We start from the raw sequence: 20061 nt of genomic DNA on the forward strand, positions 1-20061 counted from the left end.
TTAATGTGAATTATCCATCCTGTAGGTTGAATAAAAAAAAACGTTTAATGTGATTGCTAGAGTTTTATTCCTACAGGCAACCTTCTCTAAGTATCAGTATTGCACCATCTGTTTTAATAGAGGGGGAATAGCAACGTTTTAAAAGAACAGAGTGAAAGCAATATTCATGCCTACCAGAGAAAGATTCTAATGGAATTGGCGAAAGAGGTAGCCAAAAATAGGGTTAGACGTTCATGGTCTAGGGAGGGATTTGCTTGCAGTTCCACTGTCCAGAGCTGCTCACTGCTATCAGCTCATCTTCAGGTGCTCTTGAGAAATCCCCATGAAGATGACCTTTACCTGGAGGTATATAATAGACAGGAGAACAGGTTAGGAAAAAGTTCCTCTAGGGTATAAAGATAGATAGGGCATTGATACAGGGCCAGCAGAGTTCCCACAGAAAGAGTCTACCGTGTTTCCCCGAAAATAAGACCTAGCCGGACAATCAGCTATAATGCATCTTTTGGAGCAAAAATTAATATAAGACTCAGTCTTATTTTACTATAATATAAGACTGTGTCTTATATAATATAATTATAATTATATAATATAATATAATATAATATAATATAATATAATATAATATAATATAATATAATATAATATAATATATACCAGGTCTTATTTTACTATAAGACCGGGTCTTATATTAATTTTTGCTCCAAAAGACGCATTTAGAGCTGATTGTCCAGTTAGGTCTTATTTTTGGCGAAACAGGGTAGAGAGGAGGATCCGAGGTAACGCAGGTAAGACATCAGGCCTTAGAATAATTCAGAAGTGTTCAATATGACAAAAATAGCAATATATACGGAAAGGCAAACTCATTTTTGGCCACTAGCCACATTTGAGTTTCTTACAGTGAAGTGGTTAAGAGTGAAAGTCCAGCGTTGCACTTAATATGTACTGCTTGTGTTTCTGAGATCCAATCTTAGAAGGAGTTGCTGATTTCTCTCCCATGGACTCTGAATTTTGGCAACTCAACTATCTTCTCTTTGCGTCTTTTTTCCTGTTTTGTAAAAATGAGTATACATGTAATAACAGCACCTGCCTCATAGGGTAGATGAAATGAGCACAGTGCTTAGAACAATGTTTGACACATAATAAGCTATATATGTGTTGGGTATTGTTGTTGCTTCCATTATAACTAACACAATTTATACAATCTTGTATATTTTCCCAATTGTTTCTGCAGAACAAATAAATAAAATTGAGACATATGGCTCAAAGAATAATACCTGTGAGAGGCTGGTAATGCATAGAACGCAGTTGCCTTCCAGAAACATTATACATGTTGCACATCAGCAGTTTCTTTCATGGGCTTCTTAGGACAGTACCTTCCCTTTGGCGTGTCTCCTTAGGGGACTCCCAGGGAACAACTGCGTTCCTCTCCTTCTGTCCCATCCCTCTCTCTGTAGCACTACAGATTCTGGCAGCCACACCAAGTAGGGCAGAGTTGATTCACAGATGTGAGTTTCACTTGGCTACTGTAACTCACCTTTGTATAGAAGAACCAGGATGGCACAGGGGACACTGGAGAGGCATTGCGAAAATGAAGAACTCTTAAGAACCACCCCACCCCAGAAATATAGTGACAACACTTCGTACATTTATAAGAAGCGTACACAACATACGTGAGCTCATTTCTCAGTACTGAAGCATGTGAACTAAAAATGAATCTTCCCCTTATTTTGACTGCAGTATGTAGGTTTGCTATTAATCTGTTTACGTTATTAAAGCATTTCTAAAGTGTAAAGATTCTTCTGTATATACCCATCTTGAGTTTCTAAAATGATCTCTGTTCCATAACCGTGACTATTAAGCTTACAACAGATAGACTCTCACGGGACCCTGGACATAGGTGTGATTTTGTTGCAGTTTTGGAAATTTGTCCTCATTTTGGGAAATAAAAAGATCTGGCACCTTCTATTTCATTTTGTAGGTTCAAATACCATTGAATACCATTATGGATTTTGGCTTGCTGAATACATTGGTAACAATGGGCTTTTGCTAATAACTTTAATGCTCCATTTTAAGAGGAGAAAAGCGTTCAGCATTTACACTACCACTGTTTATTAACATGTTAAAACTCATCAGGTTTCCTAAGCTTTTTAAAACCATGGAAATGTAATCCAGCCCAACTTCAAAGCTGCTGCAGTAGCCTCTGTCCTCATCATCTGGCTTGTTCGGTCTCCAAATGAAATTCATGCAACTACCTAAGTTCAGATATCAGTTGCTGCCAGCTTTTGAGGTACTGTAAGCGGTAGCTACTTTTCCCCCTTTTTTGTGACTACTTAAAGAATAGTTTTGAAATTACATTTCTTTTATCTTACCCAAGTAGACCTGCTTAGAAAGATTTGCTTAGAGAAAGTGGTTTTTTTGAGGTGAAGTATAGGACTGAAATTAAAAGCCCCGCATTGAAACCGCTATCCCAAGGACTGGGATTCTGACACCGGTAAATAGGTAGTAACTACTTCATTGTTAGGTAGCAGTTACGTGTACCTGGTCTGGCATCTTCTCTAAGGGGACAGGCGATATCCACCCATTGTACTAAGGTGCTCTCTGAATATGAAGCTAGGGGATAGCTGAAATTTTCCTCTTTGAGTTTGTTTGATCACACAAATGACTTGCAGCCACATAGGTTTGTGAACATGCATGGAAAACCACAATGCCATCTTCTGATGGACTCTGATGGAGCTACGTGGTTTGTTTGATGGTTTGTTTTTGTTTGTTTGTTTGTTTTTTCGAGGTGTGGGTTCAGTCTGGCACAGACCTCCCATCCACGGAAGGCCTGGGTGCTCTAATATGGGCTATAAGTCACCTTGGTTTGCAAGATGCAAGACTGGCTGGAGCGGCTTAGGAGCAAGTTCCCGATTTCCTTGTGTTTCCGTTCTCCAGCTCAGACAATTACATTTTTTCATCCAGACTCAGAATCTGTCACAGCCTGAGGGCGAGGCCTGAGACTAATGTGTGTTCATTTTACTACCTTTCATTTGTTGTTAGGCTTTATTCTCCCTCTTCATCTGAAGCAGTACCTAGTTTGAGTCACATCAAATGAAACCCTTCTTCAAAATTTTTAGCACATATCAGTGAAATCATATGGTTCTCTGCTTTTTCTGTCTGACTTATTGCACTTAGCGTAATAATCTCAAGATCCATTCATGTTGTTGCAAATGGCATTATTTCATCTTTTCTTGTGGCAGAATAGTATTCCACTGTTTATATATACCACTACTTTATCCATTCATCTAACGATGGACACCTTGGTTGTTTCCATGTCTTGGCCACCGTGGATAATGCTGCAATGAACATAGGAGCCCATATATCTTTACAGATAAATGTTTTCAGATTTTTTGGGTAGATACCCAGGAGAGGGATTGCTGGGTCACATGATAATACTATTCTTAATTTTTTGAGGAACCTCCACACTGCCTTCCATAGTGGCTGCACCAGTCTGCATTCCCACCAACAGTGTATGAGGTTTCACTGATATGTGGTATATAAAACTGAAAACAACAAAGGAACAAGACAAACAAATGAAGAAACAAAAACTTATAGACACAGACGATAATTTAGTGGTTACCAGAAAGTAAGGGGGGAAGGGATGTAGTAAATGAGGGGAAACAGGATCAAATATAAGGTGATGGAAGGAGAACTGATTCTGGGTGATGAACACACAATGTGACACATATAGATGATGTATTACAGAACTGTGCATCTGAAACCTATGTAACTTTACTAACAATTGTCGCCCCAATAAACTTTAATTTAAAAAAAAGAATTTTTTTTTCTCTCTCTGCTGGAGTCTGAATAAAATAACTGAAAAAAAGAGTCCGGTTAACAACTGGCTGAATCCAATGGTCGTTTTTGTTTATTTGTTTTTGGTTTTATTTATTTATTTATTTTAAGGATTTTTATTGGGGAAGGGGAGCAGGATTTTATTGGGGAACAGTGTGTACTTCCAGGCATTTTTTCCAAGTCAAGTTGTTGTCCTTTCAGTCTTAGTTGTGGAGGGCGCAGCTCAGCTCCAGGTCCAGTTGCCGTTTTCTAGTTGCAGGGGGCACAGCCCACCATCCCTTGCGGGAGTCGAACCGGCAACCTTGTGGTTGAGAGGACGCGCTCCAACCACTGAGCCATCCGGGAGGCAGCTCAGCTCAAGGTGCTGTGTTCAATCTTAGTTGCAGGGGGCGGAGCCCATCATCCCTTGCGGAACTTGAGGAGTTGAACCGGCAACCTTGTGGTTGAGAGCCCACTGGCCCATGTGGGAATCGAACTGGCAGCCTTTGGAGTTAGGAGCATGGAGCTCTAACCGCTTGAGCCACCGGGCCCGCCCCTATGGTCGTTTTTTAAGACAACTTTCCATCCCTTGTGGGTTTCATCCCGACACACAGTCCAGCAGCACTGCCCTCAGTGTGACCCAGGACCTAGAGACCTTTGTCCTTGCATCAAACCCAGTGCCCTGCCCAGTGTTTTTGTGCCCCTGAAGGAAAACAGCTTCACACCATGATGTGGCGAGGTGCCCATTTAAATGACTGCAGCACTCTCTGTGGAAATTGGATCGGGGAGACCACCCTAGTCAAGTGTACAGTCTGATGATAAAGCCAACATTTACAAACAAGTATTTTCTATCTTGGTGTCGTCTAACAATCTGTGTGGGCCATTGTCTAGATGCTCTGGAAGTCAGATGTGCTTGTGACCGTTGCGTGTATACATCTGGTAGTATATCACCTTTTTTTCCTCCCCTTCTCTTTAGGAGCAGGAAGAAAACAAGGGAGCAACAAGTTGGCCTGAATTCTACATCGATCAGCTCAATTCCATGGCTGCTGTAGGTATACTTACTGTTCTATGACACACGGTTTAAAATGAAGTCTAGTACAAAGCATGCCGTTGCATAATAAATTCACCTGAGTAAGAACTACCAAATGTCATTCTCTTTCCAAACGCCATTCCAAATGCTCCATGTTGGGAAAGGGGGGATGGGGGGCTGGAGTGTACTTGGCAAAGTGATTTCTTTTCCAGTGTGTTTTAAATAAAATCAGCACACACTGAAGTATAAATGAGTGTAATGTTATAAAAGGAAATGTAATCTTAAATCTGGCTTATGTTCAACTATAATTTGCAATTGCTTTTACCAATCATGTGGAGTTTAGTTATGGCAGCACTATTCTAAAAGTTAATACCAGTTAAAAATAGTGTGATGAAACTATTTCTTCATTGTTTTCCTTCCATTCTCTTTCTTACTGAGGACTTGCTTAGCTCCTGGGTTCTTGATTTTACCAGGCACCCCAAGGTACTCAATTTACTTACATAAATAACAAAAGAAGTTTATGGTATATGAGATTTAATGAGAAGGCATAATAATGACACCGAGATGTCCTTGCGGAATCTTTGGTACATGTATTTTTGGTTCAGTGGTTGCTTAAAATGCATTCTCAATGTCTAAAATATGCATTCTGGTCACGTGATGTCTCTGTGATGTCAGCGTTCTGAGCAGCTTGAGGGGCACGTATTGATCCCAGCTAAACTATGCAGCAGAAAACAAGTCATGAACCTTTGAGCCTTCGTAGCTTAAATCCTGTTCCTGTTGATAAGGACTGGAGGTTGCCCACAGGAGAACAGCCTTTGCCTCCGTGGGCACACTCTGGATTTTGAGAGTCTGTTAAATTCAACTTCAAGTTTACACTATCCAAGCAGATGATAGTTTCCAGAATACTTTTCTTTGCTTCTTTCTTTCTTGCCTTCCCCCGAGTCCTTATGGAGAATTAGTTTCTTATCACTTAAAGCAAACATTTTGCTGCTGCTGCAAAAGTTAAAAACCAACTAGAATATGTGCATCATTCACACTTTTGCTAAACTTTCAGAGGCCTTGACTTTTAGTAACTTCCCCTTTTCTAGCTTTTTCTTTGAAGATGCTTATTCTGCTGTCACACAGTGAATAATAAACAGCCTGGCAAATGTGAACGGGACTGTATAAATTATAGAGGCTTATGGCCCCGAAGCCTTCTTGTCTAAAAGCACAGCAGAAAAGAATAGAAGATACCACCAAATCCTCCTTATACGAGGCATCCTACACAGTGGCAGAGATGTGAAAGGGCGATCTCAGCATCCGAATGAGTGTGTTAGCCGGATGTGAGGCTTGTGATGACCTTCAGGGATTTTCTATGCATCCGCCTCAGCAATAATCATTCAGAGCCATTTCCATGTCCTGCATGTAAAAGTTATTTTCTGAATTCTTGTTCTTGGCTGTTAGGACTAACGGGAGCAGTTGAGCAGGCTCTCTCTTTCTAATTAAGGCAGCATTCTTTGATGTCTAACAAGGGCAGTTGCTTCTTTGTTCATGAATTCCCTTCTATAAATGGAGAAGTGCTAAACACTGTGGATTTTTCCTTTCTTCAAATTTTGGGGCAGTTAGGTTAATTTGTCCTTTAGTGACTTAATCCACGCCTTGTCCAGAGTCGACCTAGATCTTTTGTTGCTCTGGAGGGTCCATGATGTGCCAGCTTGTGGCACTCCTAGAGCCTCTTTTCTCCTTCGTCTAGGCCCTTGGACAGCCCTTCACTGCATTCATGAGTCATCTACATTGTAACTATATTTGCTTCCTAATTCAAAGTCCTTTCAAAGAGTGTCCATCCCAAGGCTATGAAATTATCAATCAGTTTGCTATTCTTTATGTGTTAAACGTGCCCAACGAAGCTTTCTGATGCTTCTTTCAGGACCGAGCTGGCATCTTTCCAGGGTTAAAGGTAAAAGGCATTGGCAGTTCATAAATTAATGAGACCTGACACCTACTGCATACACGAAAGAACAAGGAGGCCTGATGAAACTGCTGAATTTTCTGTTTCTCTCACCACATTTGTTGCCATCACCTCCTCCAATGGTTCTGTCTAATCTCTGATGACTATATTTGAGAATTCCTGACAACACACAGCAGAAAATCCTGAGACATTGCTCCTGGGGACTGGACAGTTTCTTTAAATCCTTTTATGTCCTGGCAGCCAGACTCTGGCCCTTGTTGAAGGGGCATTATCCTTACTGTCATCATCCATTGTCTTCAGCATGGTAGCAACTACTGCTATTGAGTGTGCGTCATATCATGTGACAAGCAGTGCTTTCACATGTTGTTTTCAATCTTTACAAGCACCCTGTGCTATAAACGGTTATTTGTAGATAAGGAGCCCAGACTCAGAGAAAGGATACCTTGCCCAAGGTCATCTAATTAGGAAGTGGTAGAGCTGGAATTTAAACCTGTCAGTCTGAGCTCAAAGACTCCTTTCCAATTTGGCTCTCACTGACTTGGGTTTAAAAACCCGGAAAAGAGACCTGCTAATCCCACCTCCTGCCCCACCTCCCAGCTTTTCTGAGGTGAGGCAGGCATCTGTTTTCTTTAATGCCTTGAGAGTCTGATAAACAGTCCAGGTGGAGGACTGGAACACTTAGTGGTCTGTGAAGGCGTTTGTGGAACAAGTTCAGTTCCTTTACGTAAGCCTCATAACAAGAGTGCTTTGTTCTTTAAAGGACCCCTGAATGGTCTGGTGGCTTTTAAAGAGTGCAAAACAGTATAATAAAAGCGTGCAGCCCAACAGTTTCGAGAAGGACCTGGGCTTTCCTTGTATGTGACTTCTCCGTGCCACACTCTCACGGATGTGAGCTGAAGTTCAGTGTGCTTAGGCGCCTGGCTTACTGATTTCACACCAATGAAACGTTTCACACAGACGTTTGGTTCCCCACTCCCAGCCAGGCATCATTTCAGTGCCCCCTTTGTGCCTTTCCCTTGGACCTGCATGTTCCAGTGTGGACCTTAGCAGCTTGGACCAGAAGATCCTCTGCCAGGATGTGCTTTGTCCTTCCCACGTTGCATGTGAGAGGCCGTCACAGGCCTGTCCTGCATGTGCCAAGGTGCACACGGGATGTTTGGGCCAGCAGCGATCTTCAGAAATGCAGGCGTATCCCCCTTTTCTACAAAAAGTTGCAAATTAAGCCTTCTTCCTAAATGTGCAGCTTGAAAACTTGAGACTTTCTACAGGTTATTTTATTTTGAAAAGTCACATTAGAATATTAGGTTCATCTACATCGCCTCAGTTTTCTCAATACAATAAACACAGTCCTAGATTCAAATCTCACTGTATCATAAACAAAAAAGGGTGTATTGTCTTCTGTTTTGAGAGGAAAATAATGGTTCTTATATTGGAAAGGGAAATTCCAATTTAATTTTCTTGACTTTTCATAAATTTCCCAGCTCCACAAGGGAGAGACTTCATGTTGTCTGCCTTTATGTAGATGCCCCACCCTCTCCAAGACTGTTAGGAGGGAAAATATGTGCATCTTTACTTGTATTAGTGAACCACAGTAAGACATATGTGTAGTCTTTAATGTGGGGATATTTTCCTGTGATTAAGGTTGGGAACAGAGTGATATTCATAAAAAGCTTGATTCTGAGCTGCAGATTCAAAGTGATTGTTTAAGAGTCTAGAGTTCAGCTGTGCCGTAGGAGATTATGCGTACTTGGCTGGACTTGCGCTGAATTTTCCGGGGGATGGGTCTCACAGAGCTGTGAAGGAATTCATTGGCTATTTCTGCACATAGCTTCTTCCCCTCCCATCCTCTGGTGACAGCTGTCCAGGCTCATCACCAGCAAGAGGGCAGCTTTAGCAGAAACAGTAACAAGTTTGAAAAAACAAGGCTTTACTGATTTTTTATCTCAATTGCCATAAATGGTACTGATATACATATTTGTTTCCTTTGCGGTTTACCTGCCTAATTGTGAAGTCAAATTTAGGCTTTAGTTAATATCTAGTTACTTAATGCTGATACTATTAACTTGAAAAAATTAAGTAAAGTACCCCGTTGATGATTTGTGGTCAGAAAGAAAGGGAGTGACTGGGTCACTTCAACACATGGATAGGAGCCAGACTTTTTTATTTTTTTCCCCCAATACTGCAGGCTGTTCCCCAACCAAGTATTTTGTCAAAATTCGTAACAGGTAAAAAAGACTGAGATGAGATCATGTGTGTTCAGAGTAGGATGAAGGTAAGTAGTTCCCTGAGTAGAGGCACCTGGGACCATAAGACTTGGAATAGTTTTAGTACAGCGAGGTGATCAGGGTTGAAAGGAATGGAAAAGACTTTGTAATAAGTCTATAAACCTTACTAGCATTCATGACTTTATAACATCAGCTGAGATCTGCTTCCTGAGCCTTGTTCTTCACAGTGAGGTCCACAGACCTGCAGTGTCAGCACTGCATTCGAAACTAGTCAGAAATACAGCATCTTCACCCCACACGTACAAACTAGAATGTGCATTTTAACAAGATGCCCAGGTGATCCATATCCATAATAAAGTTTGAGAAGCACTGCTCTAGTAGGTCCCTGGGTAGGTAGATTCTCTCTCTCTGTCTCCCTTTCTCCTTCCCTCCCTCCCTCCCTCCCCCCCTCCTGATTTCCCAGATTTCCAAATGATGTTGAGTCCTTTCTAAAACTTAAGCATTTACTCTGAAGGAATTGTCCATCTTAGTATCAGATCCAATTGAATTGTTCCTCTTAAAAAGTAATTTGATGTAACAAAAAGTGTAAAAGATTACGCTTTTTGGCTGAAGAGTGGGAGAGATAGGATGGGGGGGGGGGCTTCTTGCCCGCCTCTGTTAATTGCCAAAAATGTTACAGTTAACTACAGATTCAATCTTTCTATTAAATATAAAATAGTACTATCTTCCTCAGAGTGCATGTATAGAAGTTATACAAACATTTGGACAACTGGATCTCTACTAAGATTTCTATAAGCGTTTCCTTAGAGTTGCATTTAAAATTTGAAAGAACTTTTAGTAGAGATAACACATTTGTAAAATTCTTGGTGCTTTTGCTCTGCATTTTGGCTTGTAGTAAATCTTAGTTATAGATTTATTGATTATTTGTATTAAAAGTGACAGTGGTGTGTAATCTATGGGTTGTCTTGCTTGTACTATAATTAAAATGTAGAATTGGAAGGAGTAACTTCAGTTTTCTTTGCATAGAGAAAATCTCTGCTGGCTTTAGAGAAGGAAGAAGAAGAAGAGAGAAGTAAAACCATAGAGAGTCTGAAGACGGCCCTAAGGACAAAACCAATGAGGTAATGTTTTCCTGAGTAGTGTGGGCTACTTGTCCCTTTTCTTTTTCTTCCTTTTACTTCTTTTCTGTCCTTCTTCCCAGACTTTTCAGGAACTCTTAAAAGTGTGCAATTGAACCATGGATGAAATACTTTAATCACTGAACTTACAATAAATTGATTTTCTTCGATTAAAAAATGTGCTGGCAGCCATTAAGATGGCTAAATAAAAAAAGACAGAAAGTAGCAAGTGGTGTGGAGACACTGCCACCTTCATTCATTGCTGGTGGGAATGTAAAATGGTGCAGCCATTTTGGAAAAACAGATGGGCAGTTCCTCAGAATGTTAAACATAGTGTTGCCATAGGACCCAACAGTCCAACTCCTTGGTGCATAGCCAAGGGGCATGAAAACTTGTCCTCCAAAAAACTAGTATGCAAATGTTCATGTCAGCATTATTCATAATAGCCCAAAAGTGGAATCAACCCAAATTCTATCAAATGATGAATGGGTAAATAAATGCAGTATGTCCATACAGTGGAACATCATTCGGCCGTAAAAAAGGATGGAGTATTGACACTTACTACAACAGGATGAGCCTTGAAAATGTTTATGCAAAGTGAAAAGAAGCCAGACACAAAGGACCACATGTTGTATGATTCCATTTATATGAAATATGCAGAGAAGGCCATTCTATAGAGACAGAGAGATGAATAGTTGCCCGGGTTTGGGGAGAGGGGAAAATAGTCTTTTGGGAGTGATCAAATTGAGAAAGTGTTCTAAAATTCACATAGTGGCAGTGGTCATATAACTCTGAATAGATTAAAAATCACTAACTTGTACATGTGAAAGTGTGAATTTTATGGCATGTGACTTACATCTCAATAAAACATATTAAAAGGAGGATGAAGAGTCAGCTTCCACTGCCTCCCACATCTTCATTCTCCAGCCTCTAAGGTTTGGTGGGATGTTGGGCTTCCAGGGACATTTCATTAGCGTAGGTGCCGTGAATGAAACTAACTGGTTTAACCAGCTTGGCTATATCTTGGTCATGTGGTTGGGTGAAACGCTGGAAAACAAAGATTCCCTTCCTCTATTTGACTATAGCATGCTAACAAAGAAAAACCTACTGATTCACCAAAAGTCATATGCAATTGTATGATAGGTTTTCTAGCCCATCCTCACTAGATGAGAATTTCCCTCTGTGTGTATTTTCTGCATCCTCAGATGTTAATGGGTATCCAAGGCTAAATAAGTTTGGAAATGTCTGGAGTAGTCAGATAAACAGGTTAAGTTACTTCTGAACTTTTCAGAGGCTTAACATGCAGAAGGGCATTGTGAATTATTCTTCTTGATTGATTTTATAGTAAAAAAAAGTGCTATAAATATTAATAAAATTAATGTATGGTGATAAAGTATTTTATTTGTTTTATATATTGGAATTCCATGTAGCATGTCATAAAAAAAGAAGGCTTTTGCTACAAAACTTTAGAGATACAGATTATCATTTGTTTGATAAGCAGATATCCTGGAGTTAAGGCTGCTCCTTGACTTTCATTGAGATGGGACCTGGGTCAGTAGTTGACACGTACAGGTGCATGGGGGCTGGATGCTACAATAACACAGAATCAGCAGATGACTTAACCTAAGACAAATATTCTCAGTGCCTTTTTGTTCCTGGTATTCTGTGGTTATATGATTTGTTAATTGGTTCTTTGTATGGGTTGAGATTTGTTTACCTCAAATGGAGATTTTTTTCACACTTCTGGTTAGATCTGACTATTGGGTCTGTGCGGGGAAGAGGCCAGGAATTAAAGAGACGTCATCAATGTCAGCCTTTTGGTACTTTAGGAACTACATAGTCTTCCTTTCTCCTACACCTCCAAGCTTTTGCATTAAGGGCTGTTACAAAATTCCAAAGAGACTTAATTCTGATACATTTTAACCTCCTCCGCACAGGTTTGTAACCAGATTCATCGACTTGGATGGCCTGTCATGTATTCTCAACTTTCTAAAGACCATGGACTACGAGACCTCGGAGTCTCGAATACATACCTCTCTCATTGGATGTATAAAAGCACTAATGAACAACTCTCAAGGTCGGGCTCACGTCCTGGCTCATTCTGAGAGTATTAATGTAATTGCTCAGAGTCTGAGCACAGAGAATATTAAAACAAAAGTGGCTGTGCTGGAAATCTTGGGCGCCGTGTGCCTGGTTCCCGGGGGCCACAAGAAGGTTCTGCAGGCCATGCTGCACTACCAGAAGTATGCCAGCGAGAGAACCCGCTTTCAGGTGGGTGCGCCCCCTTCCCCCCCCCCCACAGGCGCCCTTCCTGGCCCCAAGGGGGCAACAGAACGTGGCATTTCCCCCGGGTGACAACTCACACTGTGACGCCAAACATTTCCATCCTCTTAGGTTTTATTTAGTACCACAGAGTATACTTTCTGTAGCTGATCAATCTGGGGTTTTGGATTTACTGACCTTGAAAATGTGGCACTGCTTCTTACACATTATATAACACATCTTTTGAATCCACTAAGGTGGATGGGGTGTTTCCTGAAAATTTTGCAGGTTGCCATTCTTGAGTTAGGGTCAGTATAAATAGTGAGATTATGTCACCATATTTATACTCAAATATAAAAAGCATGCAAAGTTAACAAAGCACAATCTTTTATACTTTGTATACATACATATATGAATATACATGATATTAAGAATTTTGAAAGTAGAGTTTTTAGGCCTACGCTTAAGCAGGGGAAAAAGGGGCTTTCTGTGGATCAATGCAACTCTAACTAAACACAAGATTTTAAAAATCAACTCCTGAGTATAAAAAAGTAATAAAATGAGTGTTTTTACATCTGTATCCTTGGCAGACGTTAATTAATGACTTGGATAAAAGCACGGGACGGTATCGCGATGAAGTGAGTCTGAAGACAGCCATCATGTCTTTCATCAACGCAGTGCTGAGCCAAGGGGCAGGCGTGGTAAGGACCTTCTGTACCACAAGTTAAAACACACATCATTGAAAAAGAACTTTTAAAAATATTACTGACTATGTAGTCTCTCAACAGCATAAATTTGTATTTTTATTACCCTTTTACTTTCAGGAAAGTTTGGACTTTAGACTTCATCTGCGCTATGAATTTCTGATGTTAGGAATTCAACCTGTAATAGATAAATTAAGGGAACATGAAAATTCAACATTAGATAGGTAAGTCAGACCATGATGATCGGAGATGTAGTTCATACTTCTTCCATGAGGGTAGTGCCAGTGTGTGAACCACTTGTGACCTGTCCGTAATATAAGGAGCTTGCTCCAGAGTGTTAGTTCGGCTAATGATGTTTTTGTATATTAAAACTTTCTTGATGAAAGAGGCAGCACATTGTGTAGAGAACTCAGTGTGGGTTTTGGCGTTAGCTTGGAATCCATGTCCTAGGCTTAGTATTACTGTCCTGCTTCTTATGTGCCTGTGTTTATAGGATGTTCTACTTTTAATAGCTTCTCTTCACTTGTCTTTCAGGCATTTAGATTTTTTTGAAATGCTCCGAAATGAAGATGAACTAGAATTTGCCAAAAGATTTGAACTGGTACGTATGCGTACAATTATTCTGATTTGACTCATCCGCTCATGGAATTTCCCTGTTGTAATGGTGTTGGAGAGTTGACATGGACCAGTGTACCCTAAGAGTAACATCAAGTTCTGTTTTGCTAGCTAAGTGGCAGGATGAGCCTCTGTGTGCCTTAGGTTTGCCTACCTTGCATTGTGGGAACTGAGGAATGTGGGTGTTGCACTTAGGTTTCTTTTTCATGTGAAATAGGTTCACATAGACACAAAAAGTGCAACTCAGATGTTCGAGCTGACAAGGAAGAGGCTGACCCACAGCGAAGCTTACCCTCACTTCATGTCCATCCTGCACCACTGCCTTCAGATGCCTTGTGAGTGTGTCTGTGACACTTATTTTGGAATGTTTGGACATTGTCCCCAGGGTTGTGTCCTCCAAACCGTGCTGACTAGGTTGGGTGTACCCCAGGTTGGTTTTGTGACAGCCCAGTGTGTCTCCCTCCCTTCAACCTAAGGGGTATTGTGAAGTTCTCATAACGAAATGAATTGTAACTTACTTTGATTTTAAAAATACATAGACGCCTTACAACACATTTATAAAGGGGTAGAAAGTGCCTCTCAATGAAATAAATGATCATCGCATGTTAGAATCCCAGAAACTTGGGACAACATTGGTGCAGACATATAAACATCTCTCTGGTTCAGATAACCACTGTTGAAAACTATTCATCCTGTTTAGAAAACTATTCATCCTGTTTCTCCACCATTCTTTTTCTTTTTTAGACAAGAGAAGCGGCAACACTGTTCAGTACTGGCTACTGCTAGATAGAATTATACAGCAAATAGTTATCCAAAATGACAAAGGACAGGACCCTGACTCCACACCTTTGGAAAACTTTAATATTAAGAATGTCGTACGAATGTAAGTTTCTTATTTTGCTGCCTGTAAGATAGTAGTGACAGTGTAAGACATTTATTTTATCCTACTTCAAAATAGCAGCTGGGAGAACTGAAATGTTCTAGAGGTGAGATGTGAGGTCCTAAGTAACATCACCTAAGTAACATCTGGGGTTAAGTGGGTTTCAAGCATGCCAGGGGTTTTCTCTGCAGTAGACTGTTTTTGTACCCAGAGAGCATGCGTTTAGCAGTGGGCCTTTTATGTTTTTTGTAATGCACGCTCCTTTAACTGTTATGCAGGTTGGTTAATGAAAATGAAGTTAAGCAGTGGAAAGAACAAGCAGAAAAAATGAGAAAAGGTAAGTGATGCGGCCCTGACAAGAGAAGAGACCAGGTTATTCATTATTGGGCAACTAACTCTGCTTTCTGTCTATTTTAGAAATTTTCATTGATGCATCTTATTGACTTTAGTGTGTCAAACAGTCTTTCTTTTTCCACGTCTTAAGGGCATCTAGCACTGGTTTTTCTTGACTCAAGCTGTTTTAGTTGTCGTGCTACTTCCCTACTATTTTATCTTTTTATTACAGTCATGTAAATTTTTTGGAAAAGCTTGTCGTTGTTTCTGTTCAATATTCGTTAATTCAAATTTTCTTAACTACCAATCATCCCAACTCACCATCCACTTTGTAACTGCTCTTTAAAGCACACTGCGTTTTAAGAAACGTATAAAGGAACACCAGGCATTATCCAGAATTTTAAAAGAGAAACACAGAAGCCCAATTCTTCACATGACCTTATTTTGGCACCCATTATAAAAAGAGAGATCATGCAGAGACTCACTAACGATTGTAGATATATGTGTTATGGAACGTTAACAGGCCAGCTATTGGCGAGTATTCGGATATGTCTTTGATATTAATACTCAGCATCGAATGACCAGGAGAGTCATTTGTGCCCATCACTGTGCCAGCTACTCACAGAATGGATAGAATTTTCTCCCCGCCTACAAAATCCTAGCAAATTAAAGTTGGCCCCTTTGAGAAAACAGTCATACCCCCAGCCACTACTCTTTCGCTCTGCTGGTTAACTGATTTCCTGTTCCTTGTCCAAGTTATTCAGTCACAGCCAGTGAAATACAAGAGCGCTCACCCCGATATTTATTGTGGTGAAAGAAGGTCCAAGAGATGCTGAAGCATTTCCTTTCCTCTTGTCACATTTGTCGTTTTCCATTGAGTAGAAAAGCAGGGCCACCACTGATACCAGAAAATACTATAATAGATGTGAAGTACTGTAATATTAGAAGTTCTTCATGTGAATTCAGATTCCTCTCAAAAAAGTAAGGTCGTACATACCTTTTTGTAAATAATTTCCAGAAACTGCTCTAGAAAGAAGAGAAACCCTGACTAAAAGTTAGGGTAAAGAGAGCTTATACCAAAGAGAAAATGGTCAATGAGTAACATTTAGGGACACCCCACCCTTAGAGGATGGAGACTTAGGTATGTAAATTGAGAAGAGAACTTGGGACATGAGCTTTGGAGCCACTCGGTCGTTCATTCAGTGCCTGTGTGTATCAGGCACTGAGCTGGGCTCTGGGTCTGAGCCTCAGCTCTGCCCCTGGCTGACCATGTGGACAGGCTAAGGCGTGCTCTCCTCTCCTCTCCTGTCTCCTCCTCTGTAAAATGCAGATGAAACCTAAATCACAGGTTGTGGTGAAGAGTCAATGACAAAGCAAATATAAGGACTTCAGCGTAGTTTCTGGCACATGCTAGTTGCACAATAAATGATAGGGATTGCTGCACGATTTAGGCGACTGAGGTGACACAAGAGAAAATGGCCAAGCTTAGTAGGAGGAACAGGATGTTTTAAAGGGAGGTCAAGGGTTAATGCAAAAGGAAGAGATAGAGTAGATAAAACGAATTCTCTTCTGCAAGCTTGAGGTAGCAAGGTTGTATTAAAGAGGGCACGTGTTTATGAATTAGTCAGAGAGTGGAGGCTGTGAGGAGACAGGAAATTCTCTGGACCTGATCGGTGGACAACATCTGGGGAGAATTCTCTGTAGTGCAGCACACCCAGAAAGTGCTGAATAAAAGCTTAGCAAATGGATGATACGTGGATGCCATTTGTGGAGAGAATCCTTTAGGCTGGAGCATCCCGAACCTGGTAGTACATCAGAATCATCTAAGGAGCATTTGAAAACCACAGATCCCTAAGTCCCGTCGCCAACTTACAGAAGAAACTTCCTAGAATGGGGTCTGGGCGTCCTGAAATGTTAAATCTCTCAGGTGGTCTGAGGCAAGGCCAGGTTTGTCAGAGGCTAATGACTGGTGATAGGAAGTCAAGTCTTACAGCTGTCAAAGAGGAATGAAGTGGAGCTAGAAGAAGGAAAATGGGATACAGTGAGGGAATTTTTAGATGTGTTTCTGACTGAAGAGAATGGTATAAGTGGTAAAAGTGGGTTAATGGTTATCTTAACTCCAAGGCTGATAAAATCCAAGGATGTTAGTGTCTTGAACCCTCTCTGCAAACTCTGATTTTGGAGGACTCAGAAGAGAAAATAAGAGACAGAGAAGGCAAAATTTTAAATGTGTTATTAAATTCAGACATAGAGACCAACTCTGTATAGCTATGTCCCAGTGGGTTTTATCTCCAGTGGGCTTGTTGATATAAAAAGAATAGGAATTGGGGCCAAGTATTTGAAATAAAGATCTACAGCCTAAACTTCATTAGTCCTCTTTTCCAAAGCTCATCCCTCCCGTCAGTACTAGAATCAGCAGGCATATTGGCCGTGTAAATAAACATTATGCTAAATTGGATGCCTTGTTCCATATAGCAGGGTTGAGGAGCTAATATTTTTCTCCTCATGGTGATTCTCATGCTCAGCCAGTGCTAGTGCCCTAAAGATAGTTAATGATGAGATGGTAACATTTGCTTTCACGAGTTTTAAGAATGTTTGCCAGAAGTATAAAAAGCTTCAAGTCCAAGTAGCCTTCTTGGGGGGAGCAGGAGGAATGACCCTGTGTTGGGACAAACACTGGGTCTGGCTGCAGATTTCCTCACAGCACAAAGCCCTCCCTTTCAGCCCCTCTGCGAGTCAGACACGAGCCAGCAAACCAAGCTAACAAACCCCGGACTCCTCTCCTTCTCATTCCTAATTTGTGAAAAGAGGTCTTTTTAATGTTCATGTCTCCTCGTGTAGCCACAGGGCTATTTCTGTGACAGGATTCTGAGTTAAGTACCAAACAGGCACCATTTTGCTTCATAAGCAGTTGTTCACACTTGTGCTCCATCTTTAGAACTGTGACTCTAGGGTCTCTTCTTCCGACTTTCAGAAAATGTTATGGTTCATAAACTTGTTCATCCGAAGCCTCCTCCAGGCACGGACACCGTTGAGCCCGTGAGCTGCTCCCCTTGGTGGAGAAGAGGACTAATATTTGCCTAATAACAAAGAGCCTCACAGTCCTCAGCCAGTTTGCTTTTTAGAGGCAAGGCTTCCGCTTTGAAGAGTCCCGTTTTCATGTCTGATTGTTTTCATGCGCAGAGCACAATGAGCTACAACAGAAACTGGAAAAGAAAGAGAGAGAATGTGACGCCAAGACCCAAGAGAAGGAGGAGATGATGCAGACCTTAAATAAAATGAAAGAGAAACTTGAAAAGGAGACCACTGAGCATAAGCAAGTCAAGCAACAGGTGGCAGACCTCACTGCCCAGCTCCATGAGCTCAGCAGGGTGAGCATCGGGAGCGGCCGTCTTCCGTCCGCCGCCTCCACTTATCCCTAAGCCCCTCATCCTTCAGTCGACAGCTTCTGACTGGGGGAATAAAACCTGAAAGGCCTCGTGACTTACCACAGTGGTTTTGGGACTTGCTCCCTCTGCGACTGTATAGGTTAGGCAGCTGAGGCAGTTTGGGGTGTGCGGTTTTTAAATACAGATCCTCTAATAAGAGCAAGGAAAGTCATGTTAGCTTCTTACAGTGAAAACTGATTTCATGAAAACCAAACTGGATGATGGTACAAGAAATGAGAGACATGTGAACGCTTTGCAAATAAGCCAAATACAAAGGGTTGACCCAACAGAGTCCCCAAAGGCCTAGAAGGTCTGCTTGACTTACTGCCCCTTTAAACTCCCATTCTCAGAAGTGTGACTTTCTCTCTAATGTATGTTTTAGGCAAAGTTTAAGACTCGAGAAATCGCCCCATGAATTTACATCTTCCATTGATCTTCTCTTTTCCTGTTTTTATTTTTTCAGAGGGCTGTCTGTGCTTCCATCCCAGGGGGACCCTCGCCGGGAGCCCCAGGGGGGCCCTTTCCTTCCTCTTCACCAGGGTCTCTCCCTCCCCCACCACCCCCCCCTCTGCCAGGTGGAATGCTTCCTCCTCCGCCTCCTCCTCTCCCTCCAGGTGGCCCCCCTCCTCCCCCAGGGCCTCCTCCCTTAGGGGGCATCATGCCACCTCCCGGTGCTCCTCTGGGTCTCGCACTCAAGAAGAAAAACATCCCTCAGCCCACCAACGCCCTGAAATCCTTCAACTGGTCCAAGCTGCCCGAGGTAAGCCATTTGTTCCAATTTCCCCTCCAGTGGGTGGTATCCATAGCTCACTGTGCTGTCACAGGAGGGGAAGCCGCTCTGGCTGTTCAGTGATTTCATTTGCTAGTATGGACTTGGGCTTCTCACCAGCTCAGATATTTAACTGACAAAGCTTCCGAAATAAGTGACACGTTGTTTGAATGAAGCCAGCTCACTTTGACTATCTGGTGGAATGAAAAATTGGGGATAGCAGCATTTAAAAAAAAAAAAAAATACGTCTGCTTTTTTTGTGTATAACTGTAAACCCTAGCACTTATTAACAACACTTATTAACTTGATGTTTGCAGAACAAACTGGAAGGAACAGTATGGACCGAAATTGATGATACGAAAGTCTTCAAAATTCTAGATCTTGAAGACCTAGAACGAACTTTCTCTGCCTACCAAAGACAGCAGGTAACAGCATGTGCTCTCTAGATGCTAAAAAAGGAAAAGCACGTCCTTGTACCTGATCCCTGGGCCATCTGCCATAACCATGATATGATAGGCATCTTAGCTCTGGGCTGTTTGGTCTCCCCTGGCCTGTTCCTGCACTGCAGCCTGGTGTCTGTATCCACACGTGTGTCCGAGTGCCTGTGCGTATGCGTGTGTGTGTGCGTGTGTGTGTGAATATGTTGAAGACATACAGTCTCCTTGTTAGGGAATTTCATATTCTGGTGTGTGTCCAAGACCTTGTTTCTATTAGTGGAGGTTCTGTCTATTATTATCACTGCTTAGTCAAAATGGGTCACCAGGAGAAAATGTTAGTAGGAGAGTTACCTAACTTGTATTGTAACCACATAGTGTTTATCTCTGAAGCCACGTTGGTTTATCTGACTTTAAATATGTTATTGTCAGAAGTGGACTGCTTTGTTTCAATAGATGGAACCTTTAGAAGTACAGTGGGCTGGGGTGGTAAATTACTATA

General features: G+C 41.4%; 1 protein-coding gene across 6 annotated transcripts in view; it reads left to right on the plus strand.

Annotated features, from left to right (window-relative positions):
• DAAM1 (dishevelled associated activator of morphogenesis 1) overlaps positions 1-20061 on the plus strand; it is a 161449-nt gene that overhangs the window by 104214 nt on the left and 37174 nt on the right. For all 6 annotated transcript variants that reach the window (XM_074327417.2, XM_074327416.2, XM_074327412.2 and 3 more), the window contains exons 4-15: positions 4790-4861; positions 10043-10137; positions 12072-12405; positions 12987-13097; positions 13221-13324; positions 13635-13701; positions 13933-14050; positions 14460-14598; positions 14874-14932; positions 18112-18299; positions 18820-19116; positions 19443-19550. In XM_074327417.2, the coding sequence (XP_074183518.1) occupies positions 4790-4861; positions 10043-10137; positions 12072-12405; positions 12987-13097; positions 13221-13324; positions 13635-13701; positions 13933-14050; positions 14460-14598; positions 14874-14932; positions 18112-18299; positions 18820-19116; positions 19443-19550 (1692 nt within the window). The remainder of the gene's footprint in view (positions 1-4789; positions 4862-10042; positions 10138-12071; positions 12406-12986; positions 13098-13220; positions 13325-13634; positions 13702-13932; positions 14051-14459; positions 14599-14873; positions 14933-18111; positions 18300-18819; positions 19117-19442; positions 19551-20061) is intronic.

Source organism: Rhinolophus sinicus, chromosome 3 (assembly GCF_057876585.1).
Source record: "Rhinolophus sinicus isolate RSI-liver-muscle chromosome 3, RSI-T2T, whole genome shotgun sequence".
NCBI lineage: Eukaryota > Metazoa > Chordata > Mammalia > Chiroptera > Rhinolophidae > Rhinolophus > Rhinolophus sinicus.